This window comes from Vulpes vulpes, chromosome 6 (genome assembly GCF_048418805.1).
Source record: "Vulpes vulpes isolate BD-2025 chromosome 6, VulVul3, whole genome shotgun sequence".
Lineage (NCBI taxonomy): Eukaryota > Metazoa > Chordata > Mammalia > Carnivora > Canidae > Vulpes > Vulpes vulpes.
In genome coordinates, this window is record NC_132785.1 from 87,771,145 (window position 1) to 87,786,423 (window position 15,279).

At 37.5% G+C, this 15,279-nt stretch overlaps 2 protein-coding genes and 1 long non-coding RNA gene across 5 annotated transcripts in view; all 3 read right to left on the reverse strand.

Annotated features, from left to right (window-relative positions):
- Positions 1-1,904, reverse strand: part of LOC112921452 (uncharacterized) — a 35,582-nt gene extending 33,678 nt beyond the window's left edge. The window contains exon 1 of the long non-coding RNA XR_003235235.2: positions 1,777-1,904. This is a non-coding gene — a long non-coding RNA (uncharacterized lncRNA). The remainder of the gene's footprint in view (positions 1-1,776) is intronic.
- A 4,294-nt stretch (positions 1,905-6,198) lies between these two features.
- Positions 6,199-12,636, reverse strand: VCPKMT (valosin containing protein lysine methyltransferase). 3 transcript variants are annotated; one of them, XM_026000739.2, is made up of 6 exons: positions 12,201-12,627; positions 11,993-12,103; positions 11,758-11,830; positions 10,819-10,938; positions 9,513-9,617; positions 6,199-7,310 (listed from the first exon to the last, which is right to left on the reverse strand). In XM_026000739.2, the coding sequence occupies exons 1-6, from the start codon at positions 12,575-12,577 to the stop codon at positions 7,296-7,298; spliced, it is 801 nt and encodes a 266-aa protein (XP_025856524.1). In that variant the 5' UTR covers positions 12,578-12,627; the 3' UTR covers positions 6,199-7,295. The 3 variants fall into 3 exon arrangements, with proteins under 3 accessions (XP_025856524.1, XP_072617603.1, XP_025856525.1); XM_072761502.1 differs by lacking the exon at positions 10,819-10,938 and having other exon boundaries at positions 12,201-12,636; XM_026000740.2 differs by lacking the exon at positions 11,758-11,830 and having other exon boundaries at positions 12,004-12,103.
- A 474-nt stretch (positions 12,637-13,110) lies between these two features.
- SOS2 (SOS Ras/Rho guanine nucleotide exchange factor 2) overlaps positions 13,111-15,279 on the reverse strand; it is an 81,774-nt gene continuing 79,605 nt past the window's right edge. Inside the window, exon 23 of the mRNA XM_072761498.1 lies at positions 13,111-14,831. Within this exon, the coding sequence (XP_072617599.1) occupies positions 14,322-14,831 (510 nt within the window). The 3' untranslated portion in view covers positions 13,111-14,321. The remainder of the gene's footprint in view (positions 14,832-15,279) is intronic.

Below are 15,279 nucleotides of genomic sequence, written 5' to 3' on the forward strand. Positions count from 1 at the left end.
GCCCAGTCAGTTAAGCATCCTACTCTTGATTCCAGCTCAGGTCACAATCTAGAAGTCATGAGGTCAAGCCCTGCATCAGACTGTGCACCGGGCATGAAGCCTGCTTAAGATTCTCTCTCTCTCTCTGTCCCTCCCCTCTTGCCCCCCCTCTAATCAATCAATCAATCAATCAATCAAGCAGTCAAACAAAAAAATAAAGGCACATTTTTGTACCTACATTCACAGAAATCTGAAGACACTCGCTGATTAAACATTTATTATCTGTGAGAGTGTAAGACTTATATTTCCTGTTTTTAAGTTTTGGGAAACCAGGCATATGTTTGATGTAAATTATATGCCATGAGATTCTTTAGATTCATTCTGAATGCAACAGTAAAGCTTCTCATCTAAGTTTTGAATAAAATATGCTATTTATTTATATTTAGAGCACCCCAATACACAATTGTATTGTGCATGCAGTACAAGCAGGTTTTTTTTTTTTGAAAATGTATTTATTTTAGAGAGAGTGCAAGTGGGGTGGGAGGAGCAAAGGGAGAGGAGAGAGAATTTCAAGCAGACTCCCCACTGAATGCAGGGTCCCATACAGGGGCTTGATCTCATGATCCTGAGATCACGACTTGAGCTGAAATCAAGAGTCAGATGCTTAACCAACTAAACCACCCAGGTGCCCCACACGTGGGTTTTCAGGACACATTCCTAAAACAAAGTCAGGTATTGCATGTAGATACATGGATGTTTGTATTGTATACTCTTAACTCCAGCAATGATTTACCAAAGTAATGATGAGCCAACATGTGGATCTGGAACTCACACTGCTAATGCCTGGATTTTAGTAAATTAATAGATTGCAATAAAAGCTAACTTTAAAAAAAGAAATCACCCAAGAGTGTTTAAGCACTGATCCACCAGGAGCCTAAGGGACTGCTACTACTTCATTAGACCTAATAACATGAAGGAAATCTGCTAACTATTCAAACATTTAAGCCTATAAAAATCTACATCTTGAATAGCTCTTTTCCAAAACCTTATTTTTGCTTTGCAAGGGAGAAACAGCAGTTTTCAACCTTGTGAATATTAAAAAGTGCAAACTTATTTTTCCCCAAAATAAGCTAGTGTATTATAGGCAAGTAATAAATTTTTCTAAAAATTAAAACCAGCTATTTAGTGTTCATGACAATCTTTTCCATCCATTGAAAATAAAAAAGGTCTTGAAAATTTAATAAATGCAGGTAAGCCCATGTGCCTCTTTATATTGGCTGATGAAGAAACAGGTCCAATTCAAGGTTCTCTCGCTCTTATCTGTTGGCAGACACAGCCTGGTAGCCCAAGGCATTAGCTAAGCTAAGCTCCTGCAACCCATCACTATACTCATTACATGGTAAAAGACTGTTTATCTGGGAGGTTAACTGCTAACGTAAGTATTTTACAGTCACCTTGCTCTTTCAGGGTTGATATATCCAAACTTTGAAAAGAATTATATAGATACATCAAGTCTCACTTCAGAAAAATGACCTGCTGCTATACTTCAATACCTGCCACCTAAGTGGTCTCAGTTTTACAGAGATAAGAACCACAGAAGCAAGATCCGGCTCAAGGTCCAGGGAGGTGGAATGTTAATCCTGGAGCACCAGCCAGCAAACTCAGGCTCCTGTATTTAGAAATGAGTCTCCTGTTTCAATTGGCTTTTAAATGGCCATGGCACTTACTTAAAACCATAAAAAAGAGGGGCAAACATTTTTGTCACCCCATTTTCTTCCACTTTCTAAAATTGCTTACTTGTTCAAATAACAGGGGTGTAGAACAGCGTTCTCATCCTTCTTCTACTCCAGGTGCCATTCCCATCATGATGGGGGAGTGATATTTACATGGGTCCTATACTCTCAAAAAGATGCCCAGATTTTGCACTGCAATATAGATAAAAATTGATTTATATTACACACATTTTCCTAGTCCCTATGTGTAAAGTAATTACACCTCTACTATAATTACATTTACTGAACACTTAATATGTGCCAGGTACCTAAGCGTATTACATGTATTAAATGGATTTAATTCCTGTGGCAAATTACTATGTAGATATTATTATGACCCTCACCTTACATATGAGAAAACAGACACAAACAGTTTAAATAACTTTCTCAAGGTCACACAGCTAGTAAATGGCAGAACTGGAATTCAAGCCCAGATAATTTGGTCTTTATGCTCTGACACGTTTTTCAGAATGCACATGAGAAAAACATTATCATGGAGATAATTTGCTCTAATACATTTTAAAGTATATTATTTGAAAATTATCTTGTTATTAACAGGGAAATTACATAAAATCTATCTCACAATTGATGACTCACTAGATCTTTACAAAACGCCAACCAATACTTAAGAACCTAAGACAGTATCTTAAATGACCCCACATATGTAACAGTTTTAACCCAACAAGTATACATGGTTTGAGAATTCACTGCTTTCTTACTCAAAATTATGTAAAGTGAAAACTTTGCTTCTCCATTACTTGACTAATTTTCAGTAAAATTTTGTTGCCACAGTTTTTTTCTGTATTAGCTTGAAAGTCTCTATAGTCTGAAAACTGACTATTCTTTTAAGATGCTTATTATCAATGAATCAAAAGCTCTTTCAAATCCTGATGTTCCTTGAGGAAAAAGACAAAAAGTCAAATAGATAGCCCAAGCCTACAGGACTGTGGAAAAGGCAAAGACAGAGCTTCAGTTTTTTCACGTAAAAGCTACTTATCACTCTGTAAGGAAGGTACACTGGTTTGAAAAACTACTTAAGTTAGAAATTTCGAGCGTCTCAAACATAAAACCATACATTATATAAAAGGTACTTTCATTTTCAGAACCTGACCAACTAATTTAGCCTCTTAAATGTCTCTCTCAGAAGACATCAATAGCAGAGAAATGGTTTACGAATTGCAATTTCTGTAGCTTTATGAATAATCAGAAATTCAAAAGGCATATCAGAATGCAATGGACATAAAGATAAACCAAATACAATTTTATAAGAAAAAACTTCAGCTTTACCTATACTATTGTTATGATCTGAATGCTTGTGTGTCCACTCCCTGCCACTACCCTGCCAAAAATCTCATGCTAAATCTATTCCCCCAGTGTGACAGTATTTGGAGGTGGGCATTTGAGAGATAAGTAGGTCATGGGAGTGAAACTCTCATAATTAGGATCAGTGCCCTATGAAAGAGACCCCACGGCAATCCTTTGCTCCTCTACAGTGAGAAGACAGCTACCTATGAGAAAGTTGGAGCCTAGATTTTGCTGGAACTTCCCAGCCTCCAGAACTCTGAGAAATAGAATTCTGTGGTTTATAAGCCACCAAGTTTATACTTTATTCTAGCAGCACAAACACACTAAGATGACGTTATACTCAAAAGCAGCTCATAAGTAGTTTGATTCTTTAAAATCTAATGCAAGTGTGATTCCATTTCAAAATACTCTATTTTAACAACTTCCTTTTTATCAAATGTCTAAAGACAAAGTCAAGCAATGCCATCTACAGGGAAACTTTAGAACAACAGTCCTATTTCTATAACCCACACTTCTTTAAATTAATACAGTATTTACAGTCTGAATTAATATTGCATTTGGCATCATTTAACAAGGAAACTTTCAAGAAAAAGGTAGGCTTGTAAAAATCCCACTAACAATCTGGATTAATACTTCTTTTTTTTTTAAGATTTTATTTATTTATTCATGAGAGACACAGAGAGGCAGAGACACAGGCAGAGGGAGAAGTAGGCTCCATGCAGGTAGCTTGATGTGGGACTTGATCCCGGGACTCCAAGATCACACCCTGGGCCAAAGGCTGCGCTAAACTGCTGAGCCACCCAGGGATTCCCTGGATTAATACTTTAAATGAGCAAAAATAACCTAACTTCACTCTCAAGTTCATGAAACATAAGATTCACAGACCCTTGGTTATGAACTGAGATTCCAAGTAATGCAATCTCAAAGATCTTTAGTTGTAACTGGTATACAGGGGAGACTCAAGTCATTGGAGACTAACCTGTAATAATTTCATTTTTCCAACTACTGGACTCCGCTTTCCTCTTGAGTTGCATCACCTTTAACTTTTTGGCCAGGTTCTCTAAATTTTCAGGTAAACAATTTCTCAACCTCAGTCTTATTTTAAAACCTGTTTCATGGGATTCCACATTGGATTCAAAGCTCTTTCCTTCCTTACGCAGTACAGGCCCACTCTAATCATGGATGGTTATTATCATAACCTCCCTTTGCTCTCTTCTGCTTGGGAAGTAGGTGCTAGAAGAGGTTTCCTTAACAAAGCAGTTCTCAATTTAGGCTAAACAGTCAAACCACCTGGATCCCTTTAACAAAAATTCTGTGCCTCTTAATTGAATTGGGACCTGAACATGGCTTTTGTTTGCTTTTAATTTTCCAGGTGATTCCATGTGCAGCCTAGTTTGAGAAACACTGCCTTACAATGGGGGCTCCCTAATCAGCTATAACAGCATTTTGGTAACTGGTCTATTGGTTTTGTGGTGCACAGTGGCAACCCCCACCTCACCTAGAGGCCTAGAAGTTCATTCCTGAGCTGTCCCCCAACCTGCCCCAAGCCCTGGCAATCCCTTGAGATTGGAGCTGGCTGTTTTTTGGTTGATCCGGTCTGTGGCATCACACCTCCCTCATTTACTGCACCTGCCTTTGAATTTCCCCATATTGCTGCCCGAGTCCTCTGACCTTCAACTCCTGTGTCAATACTCTGGCTGGCAGGACCCATCTTTCTCTCTCTGGGTGACAGTCCCCACCTCTCCCAATTTCATTCCCATGCTCTGAAATAAAAACACAGATATGCTATTCTGCTGGGTACATCCAACTAGGTGGAGGGATACCTGGGTGGCTCAGTGGTTGAGTATCTGCCTTCAGCTCAGGTCATGATCCCAGGACACCCTGGGATTGAGTGCTGCATCAGGCTCCCCGCAGGGAGCCTGCTTCTCCCTCTGCCTATACCTCTCTTTCTGTCTCTCATGAATAAATAAAATTTTCAAAAAAAAAAAAATCCAACTAGGTGGAGGAAATATTGGGTTCCCCTTCTTAGAAGAATCCTAAATCTTGAATTGTTCTTTCACACCTCCCTTCTGTTTCTGAGTGCAGATGCCCCCTGTTCTCTCCCTCATAAGAGAGCCCAAAGGACTACCTACCTCCCATTCCTCAGCACTGTACTCCTCCAAAGAGACCTCTCCAAGGCCTCTTTGGCTGTCTGTGAAATGGTGGTTAATGATAGGGCATGTTGCTTCAACTGGCAGCCTTCAGTAAGCCCCACAGTGCTCACTGATCCTAACTATAAGTGCTTCCCTGATCTCACAATGTGGAGTCTTGGTAGCTTTTTCTAATTTGAGACTTGGTACTTTTTAATCTCTGCTTTGGCCTTATTCCAGAATAGGAAAAAAAAAAAAAAATCCCATGATTTAATGCTACAAATTACTTAAATCTAGTCAGTAGCTTAGGTCATTTCTCCAGAACAGATGGTGATGAATGTATGCAAGTGACGTATTAAGGAGGTGATAAATCAAGTAAGAGAGTGGGAATAGACAGGGAAGGGATGGAAGCACACACAAGTATAGGGTAATTCTGGCAAAGCTCTAGAGACTGATCTCAACCCCACTCCTCCAGAGGATTTTGGAGTGTAAGGCGCACCTATGTAAGAAAAAGGAGCTGGGCTTTCATATGGGAATGTCATGGGGCACTTCAGGCGGAAGACCCAGAGGTACTGAATATTAGAAGTACAGTAAAAAGAGGAGGAGGGTGAACAGGGATCTGAGCATTTGGGTGGATTACTTAGCTGGTCAATGTCAGACTTATTTTTTTAAGTTACACAGCGTTATGGAACAGGCTAGAAAGTAGTCATTTGTGCCAAGACTTCACTAGTAATTAACTGATGCTATCTGTAACTAACAAAGAATAGTATATTTAGTTTATACTGTTTGGAAAACAGCTTAATGAAATGCTAAGGGCAGCATGAACAACGTACTTTCAAAAAGAACAGCAAAACAAACTTTAAAGACTGAAGAAAGCCTGAAGGAAAGAATGGTTCTTCTGACTTTGATCTTCAATTTCTCTAAATAGGGCTGCTTTTGCTTTTTCTGGAAAGCCTGCTTTAGATGTTCATTTTCTTCAAAGCTATTTCTGAAACATTCACAAAATCACAGGATCTCAGAAACAATGTTTATTTTAATACATAAAATGTGCCACCTAGCACCAATGCCACAAGTACCAGAATTCTATTCAGTTAGTATTACTCTTCATAATTGGTATGACTGAAGTCCTTGATAGACCAGTCTGCGAGCAACTGATTATCATGACAAAAAACAGAAAATACAGAGTCAATTATCACTTGGTAAACGTATACAGCAATACATTTGTAGTTATTTTAAAATCTTTGTTTCATGTGAACAATGCCAGTGATTTCAGCCATTTTCCTGGAAGATATACAGGAAGAAAAGTGCAAGAGCCATATAAGTGCACAAGCCTAAAACTGGACTTTTTATTATTGTTCCATTCTCCAATGAAAAAGTTTATAAAGATATCTCTTCCTCCCTCCTGATTTCTTACTTTCATTCCTACAACTCATCACAATATAATTTACTATCTAACTCACATAGACGAGTATGGTGGAGGAAAAGAATAAAACTTTGGCTAATGTAAGTATACAAAACAGTACATTCAGGTTTTCTTTTTTTAAAGTAAAAGAACATTTAAATACAAAAGCTATCTTAATAATAGCAATAGAGTGGAAGATACATATGACAAAAACCACTGCATAATTAAAATAAAAACCAACCTTTAGATTTATCGATCTTATAGACAACTAAATTTTACTAGTTGCAACTTAAACAGAATTACATTACATTATTACTCTTTAGAAATTGGACCAATTTATCTCTAGTTTTCTGAAAATAACGCCAAGTCAACCATGCCACTTCACTGTTTATTTTTGGCAGGCTTTTGGCAAACCTCAACACTTATTTTCATTTGAGGAGTGACTGATAAACAATGTTCTTTTAAGTGGAACTTGATGCTGAGCTAAAAGTAAACTAAGTTGGATTTCAAGCCCACTGGCAGGCAGGCAGTCAGTAATCATTTTTCAAATTGCAGGCAGCCCATGGTGGTTGTCAGTTATATATTGAATCTCTATGGACATGCTGGAAAAATCTGTGAACACAATCTTCCCATGCTGTATTCACATGCTCCATTCACATCTTTAGCTTACCCAGGTTGTTAGAGGCTTGGGTAAGATGGCTAAAGATTTCACGATGGAGATTTCTAGAAGAAAAAAAAAAAAATGGAACCTTTAAAGATTGACTTCTTAGGAAAAAATTAAGAATTTACTGGGTACTTGCTACTAAGTAATATGCCTAATAATGGCTAAATGCAATACAAATGAGTAACTGTACATAACTTTTAGAGATGGTTTTTTTGCTGATACCTAAAGCAAAGCAACCAAAGACAAATCAGATACACTAGACATCATCAAAATTAAAAAGCTTTGTGCTTCAAAGGACATACTATCAAGAGAAAAAAAGAAAAAAAGACAAACCACAGAATGGGACAAAGTATTTGGAAGTTACGTATCTGGTAAGGGTCTAGTATCCAGAATATATAAAGAATTGTTACAACTCAACAGAGTTGAGTAAGAAGACAACCCGATTTAAAAACAGGCACGGTAAAAAAAAATTTTAAAAAACAACAAAAAAACCAGGCAAAGTATTTCTATAAAGATACACAAATCGCCAATAAATACATGAAAAGATATTGAACATTAATCACTTGAGAAATGAAAATAAAAACCATAATGAAATACTACTTCACACCTACTGAGATGGCTATAATCAAAAAGACAGATAATGACAAGCGTTGTGAAGCTGTGAAGAAATTAGAACCTTCAGCTGTTGCTGGTGGGAATGTAAAAATGGTACAGCAGCTATGAATTAAGAGTTTGGCAAATTCCCTGAAGTTAAACCAAGTTTCCATATGACCTAGTATTTCTACTCTAGGTATATAACCAAGAGATCTGAAAATACAAGTCACACAAAAATTCATAGCAGTATTATTCATTATCGCCAAAAAGTGAAAAACCACTGAAATGTCCATTGACTGATGAATGGATGGATAAGGTGTAGTATATCAAAAAAAATATTAAAACTGTATTTTACTTAAAAAACTATAAAAAGGAGTTAAGTGCTTATGATGTGTGCTACAACATGGATAAACCTTAAAAACACAGTGCTGACTGTAAGAAGCCAGATACAGGAAGCCACATAATGTGTGATTCCACTTCTAAGAAATGTTCAGAACAGGCAACTTCACAAAGAACGGATGGGTGGCTGCCACAGGCTATGGGGAGGCAGGACCAGGAAGTGACTGCTAATGGGTATGGGGTTTCTTTTTGGGGTGATAAAAAAATGTTTAGAATTAAAAAGTGGTGACGGTTGTGCAACTCTGTGAATATACTAAAACCACTGAATTGTACATTTTAAAAGTGTTTATCAATTTTTAAAAAAGAAGTGATTCTTTGAAAAAGAAAAAAGCCTTTACATTTTAGGAGACACAAAATCTTTATGCCTCATGAAAAATTCTACTTTTAAAACTACCCAGCAGTTTGAGCTAAAACCAGATTCCTTAAGGCATAAAACATTTTTAAAATTTATCTTTGTATGTCTAGCACCATGCTAAATGAAAGTTAGTAGATCTGAATTGCTAATCTCACCACCTCACTTTCCTCATAGTTTTAACATCTAGCCTTGATCCCTCAAATTATAAGTAATTTGCTTTTGGCTAGAACTCACATAATCAAAAAACGTCATCACGAATAAATTCAATCAAAACAAAGATAATAGTAACAAATGTGACTTACTAAATTTAGCATCCTTGATTCATAAATTAGATCATGTCCTTGTCTTATACTAGTCACATTTAAAAAAGGTGTTACATAATGGATGAGATATAATTCTTCCTTTCTACAGGTGCAAACTCAAGGCATACAGAGGCAACTTATATAGAATATAATTATTTTAACAGGTAATAAAGCAAGCAACAAAAAAGCGGGACATACATAAGCTCTGTGTAACTGAGTGCATTTTTATTTACTGGACAGATCTACCTTATTATACTTTATTTTAAAAAATTGAATGGTTGGACAAAGTTCACAAAAGTCAGAACTGGCATTTTTAAATCTCGGAGAGATTATCAGAAATGTAAAATACCTAAGTTATTTGCCCAAGGTAATGCCCATCATAAAGCTCCATTATTTGCAGATGGGAAGGGGATCTTTATTAAAGAAGCCTGTTTTATTTTAGAGGAAGAATACAAGACCAGATAGATTAAGTGATCCAACGCTCAGAGTACCTGACTGGTGAGTCATCAAATGTTTCCCTACATAAAAATCAACACAATACTCCACACATTAGCCCAGAGACAATGCCCAGCTAATGAAATCTGAGGATAAAGAGCTGGGAATGTATTTACCGATTTTTTCTTTCTGATGTATAAAATATGAATATCCTCGCTTCGATATTCTTCATCGTGTTTCTCCAAAGGAATTTTTTCAAAGTCAAAGTCTAGCTGTAGGAGCTGTAAATTTAAAAGAGATATACTTCAAATTCAAGAATAGGAAGTTTCCTGTGGTGACAGAAGTCAGAACAACAGTCAACTTTGGAGGAGTACTGACTGGAAAAGGGCACATGGGAGCCTTCTGCCGTCCTGAAAAATGTTCTATTTATGGAGGGTGGTTACTTGGGTGTATACATAAGAAGAACTGAGTCAAGCACTTGATATATATGCATTTTACATGTGTTCTGACTCAATGTAAACTGTTTAACAATAGAGAATTTTCAATTATAGTCTCAAAGGTTCATTAACATTCTTTTAAGAAAAACATGAAAATTAAAAACCATTTTAGCACATATCTGAGGCAGAGTCAGGTATTTGCATTCTTATTCAAGCAAAGTAGTCTTTTCAGTGGATAAATTGCAGAGCTGTATAGATATACCCTCAAGAGGAATCACTCGTATTATGATGGATTTTTGCCATCAAAAGGGTTTTAGATGACCAATGGGGGAAGATGGATGAAAAAAACATGGGGCTCTATATACTAATTTGCAACTTCCTGTGAGTCTTTATTTAAAAAAAAAAACAAAAACAAAAAGCTCAAAAACACCCCATCCCAAAACCAGAAAGTAAAAACATAATCACATATGTTTCTATGATGTACTTTCCAAAAGTAATACACACGTCATTAGTAAGTTCCCAAAAGCCAGCATCACGTTTAATAAAGAAACACTGAAGGATGCCTGGGTGGCTCAGTGGTTGAGTATTTGCCTTTGGCTCAGGTCATGACCCTGGGGTCCTGGCATTGAGTCTGAGTCTCGAATCAGGCTCCCGATAGGGAGCCTGCTTCTCCCTCTGCCTATGTCTCTGCCTCTCTCTCTCTGTGTCTCTCATGAATAAATAAAATCTTTAAAAAAGAAAAAATAACCCACTGAACACTTTCCCAGAAAGGACAAGGGTGTCACCATTATCATTTTAAATTGTTCTGTAGATACTATATCAACTAATTAGAAAAGAAAAAAGAAAGGATCAGAAAAGATGAAAAAAGTTGGTCGGGGGGCAGGATGGAGGAGCTTAATAGAATGCTGGGCAATAAAGGATTCTCTCCTTGGATTTAAGCAAGCAGAATGTGTTCTCCACTCAAAATTACCATAATATACTTGAGCACATAGTCATATAAAGCCTCGCTGAAGGGTTAGCACTACAAAACAGATCTAGTACTTACCTCAAAATATTTTTTCTCAATTTCTGGATTTTTTCCCATTGTTCGTTGTTCATAACAACATATAATACAAGTCTCAAATCCACTAAGATCTTTTAGAGTTTTCAACAACGGCTCCAAAGACTGTTCAAAAAGGAATATCACTTTTACTTATGATTTTTAGAAATTTATATTTTTACTATAAAAAGGGGGTAGGGGAAATGGAGGGTAGCTATAACTCCCCTCCATTTTATCTATTTTTGAATCAATCAACAAAGTACATGTGCTTAAAGCTCTGTAACTAATGATTGGTAAAGTACTCTTAACTAATTAACCATTGTATCGATTTGTTTCCAGGTGACTACATTTTGGTATCCCCAGGGGAAAACAAATAGAATTATCTTCACTCTTAAAAAATTAACTTTATTTAATCTATTTTAACTTAGGATTTTACCGTACTTTACCATACAAAAGTGAATCTAGCCCTAACTTGAACATGTTAGTTCAATGTTCTATTATTTTAAAAATGAGTGATGCCCACAATATATACAAACGGATATTTTAAAAAGTACCATTCTGAATCAATCTTGCCATAGAGCAATGAATTCTTTACAACGAAATTTAATTCTCAATGTCATGGTTAACACCTTCACCAGGAAGAGCTTAAAAAAACCTCAGCTTTTCATAACAGATCCAAATGACAAAACCTTTAAAAGAAGATTTTTACAGAAGCCTTTAGTAAAATGCAGGCAACACTTCTGTCAACATGTTTCACAGGTCTGTATGTTTAACCTGAGTGTATGTAGTTGTTCCTGGTAAACTTTATGTTCCTTACTGTGTCATCAACTATAGGAAAACTATCCTGCATTCAGTGATGTTAAAGTGGGAAGAAATGTGCACTATGGAATCCACGAATTATAATACAACTTGTAAAGATAGACACTTCACTCAATGACTACTTACCTCTTCGTAGTATATGCAGTCGGCCATCAGTATGTAGTCTGGCGGAGAAGGAAAGTCTTCTATTGCTTCCCCCCTTAAAATTCCAACAAATATTTTAACTGGTGCTTTAATAATTTATTGTTTTATAAAAAAAGTTCTGGAAAGTCCCCTTTGTATTAACTATGCTTTTAGCGAAACGCAATTTAAAGCAAACCACAAATCGTTATCTTAAAACAAGCTGAAAGGCCATACAAACCATTTCAGTACCTTGGCTTGAACAGAACCAGTGACAAGATGCTTGTTCATACTAATATTCATCTTCAGCAAGTCTTGCAATTCCTCCAGATCTGTGACCACCACATCGGCCCTATAAAATAACGTCGACTGAAGTGTAGGCACAAGCGTGGTAAAGCAGGAATCCTGGTTTCCCAAACAAAGCGGCACCCCCTCCCGCCAGCTCTTACCCGAGAGTAGCAGCCATGAGCCCCACGGCCCCGGTGCCGGAGCCCAGCTCCAGCACCGACCGCCGGCTCAGAGCGTGGGGCCCATCGCCGGAAAACCCGGGCGTTTCCAGGTACTTAGAAAGGACGATGGCAGCGTCCCAAACAACGCAGCCCACGCCGCCGGAGCCATATTGCTGCAGTCGTAACACCGTGCCATCTCGCTTTTCCAAAACTCGAATAAAGTTCCGCAGCGGGTCCTCCACGGAGGACTCCACGGTAGCCGCCATCGCTGCCCGGCAACAAGATGCAGCGTGCGCAGTGACGTCACATCCACACGCACCTCCCCACGGCGGGCCCGCACAGGGCCCGGCGCCTCCTAGTGGCGAAGTTGGCGCCATGACGCGTGCGCAAAGGCACAAAGCTGGGTAGGCAGCATTACCTGGGCGTGGTCGAGGGCCTAGCCGCCCGCTTCCCCAGAGTGTAGGTCCGCCTCACGCCTCTAAATTACAAGTGTGGCCTAACAAGCAGGCAGCTTAAATCACTTTTCCAGACAAAGCTGATATTGTAATCTGCTCTTTAAAAGCCAAAGGCAAACTCAATAGTGTGTTTACCTGGAGACTAATATACGGTAGTTATTGGGCCTTAAATCCAGGCAGTTTCCAAGATCCTACCGAGAAGGCAACAATCCTCTCTTATCAAGAGTTTCCTAGCATGCTCCTGATTTTCATCTGAATGCATAAAAATGGTTGCTGGCAGTTTGCTGATCGCGTTTTAACAGGACAAAGTTATCCTTCTAAAATTTACATCATTTAAATTCTTTGGGATTATGTAATTTAAATTGCCCAAAATAATGACAATAATGTGGACATGTGTATGTATTTCCACAGAACTCAACAAGCTCTCCCCTTGTTACTTATAATGAAAACACGTATTTTAAAAATTAAGACTGGGGTGATTTATTAATCTTGTTAAGAACTCTGATACAAAGCACAGTTAAAAGGCCACAGACCAGTAAATAAACAACAACGTGGCTTTTGGCTATTTTACAACTGCTGCTACAGCACTATCAGCAAAACACGCTTTTTCATCACTTTGAACTCAGGAGTCCAAATGGCAAATAAAATTTTTACTCACTTCTCTGAATAAAAAGTTTAATAAAGCTTTAAGTATGTTTGCTGGTTTAAATGTTACCAATCTAAAAAAAAAATATTTCAAAAAAATTGTAGTTAACATGAGATTTATAGAGAAGGTTACTAGGTTTTGAGGGCAAGGCAGTTGGTTCCTATGCCATAAGAAATTTTCCTCTGAATTTCTGAATTAGTAAAGTAGCAGATTGTATTATAGGCCTCGAGTCACTTAAATTTATATAGTAAGTTATTAGCATTCTTTAAATATACAATATAAACAAAACTGTACATACTTGGCATATTAATTAACTTTGTTTTCCAAAACAATAGGCAACTCATTAGCTAAAGACACCATAGTCTCCAAAAACAAAAGGCACATCTGAATGAGATACATGCCCTTTTTCCCTCCATGATTGGGTTAGGTAGTATACATTTTGACAAAATAATAAACAGTGCATCTATTATTTTCATTCTATTTTCATTTTTGTCTTCAGCAGCAAATTCTGGCATTTAAGACATGGCATTAAAGTTTAAGAACAGTGGGTGTTTTTCACAATTCCCCTAACTGTAAAAACTAGAAGATGGTCAAAGAGTTTTAAAAATCAGTAATACTGTACACCCCCTATATTTGTGTAAATTCACTGCCTTAAAAAGGCATCTATTACTCAAATTTGAAAAATTCCACAAATGCACTATCCCCTTTCAGTGCAATCAATGTTACTTTAAACCATATTTTAGCAGTGTCTACAGTGCAAATATAAATTCTTTATACTGGCCTTTTGGCAGCACTGAGGATCCAAGACAAGGCAATGCTACTGATCACCTGAGGATAATGATAAAGGACTTCTGTATTTTTATTTATCCAATTTTTAAAAGCTTATTTGATCAGTAGCATTTTTGTAAGAGCATTATTCGTAAAAAGTACTAAAATACTATGCCTTTTTTGAATAAATTAAAAAAAAAAAAAAACCTTTACAAATACCATTCCAGTGTCAATGACTACATATGGCTAAGGTCATTGAGGAGTTTCTGCATTTTCTAGTAAAGGCAGTCTGTATGACGGGGGGTGCGAAAGCTCCCGTTTATAAGTCTTTGGTGGCAGTTTTGGTAGGTGCGGGCTTGAGTTCTGCCTTGGTGGCACAGGGGGAGCTTGAGGATGAGCAAGGTTGTTGTGACTAGAACTGAGCAGGTAGCATCGACGTGGTACTCTTGGAGAGGGTGTGCTGGGAGGAGTATTTGGCGAATTTGGGCAGGTACTAACGTCTCTGAACCAGTCTGGATCTCTGTGCAGATGTCCTAGTGGAGGTGGCTGAAGATTAAATGGACAGTTTATAAAGTGTTCTGGAGGACGAAGGGGAACTGGCGGAGGGGTATCAGGAAGAGGATCTCTTGGTGGCGGTGGAGGTGGACTATGCAGAGGCCCATCAAATGCACCAGTAGGAGCAGGAACTCTAGGTTTTACCTTTGGAGGAGGAGGTTGTCTTGGTGGAATAGCAGGGGGGTCATCATCAGATTTCGTATTTCCCTCAAAAAAAAAAAAATTAAATTATACTTCCATTCTCCTGAAAAATCTGTTAAGTTTTAAAACAATGAAAAATTCTTTTTTTTTTTTAAGAATGAAAAATTCTTATGTGTTCAGTTAAATCCAGAAGCTCCAAATAGGTTAATCTGATTTAAGCCAGATTTCTGAGTAAAACGCTTCCAGTTTAATTTGGGGCCCAGTTTAATATTTTTATATATGAGATGTTTTACTTGAAATTTTAGAACAAAAAGCTTCAGGATATCTTGATTTATACACCTTTCAAAAATTTATGCATTTTAATTATAACAGGCAAGTGAGTGAAAAGAATACATAACTTTGTACAGACATTAAAGTACACGATGTCAAGGGGACTCAATGTCCAGCTTCTGCTTTCTGGTCTTCTACTTTTACTTTCCCCAGGTAGGCTTACTGGGATGATTCTCAAAGTGTG

Excerpts from the sequence above, each read along its gene's own strand:
- VCPKMT (XM_026000739.2), bottom strand. The coding sequence starts at position 12,577 with ATGGCGCCAACTTCGCCACTAGGAGGCGCCGGGCCCTGTGCGGGCCCG. Across the intron at positions 11,831-11,992 it reads CAAGCCAAGGTACTGAAATG|GGGGGAAGCAATAGAAGACT; the intron begins GTTTGTATGGCC and ends TGGAATTTTAAG. Across the intron at positions 9,618-10,818 it reads TTGAGAAAAAATATTTTGAG|CTCCTACAGCTAGACTTTGA; the intron begins GTAAGTACTAGA and ends TTAAATTTACAG.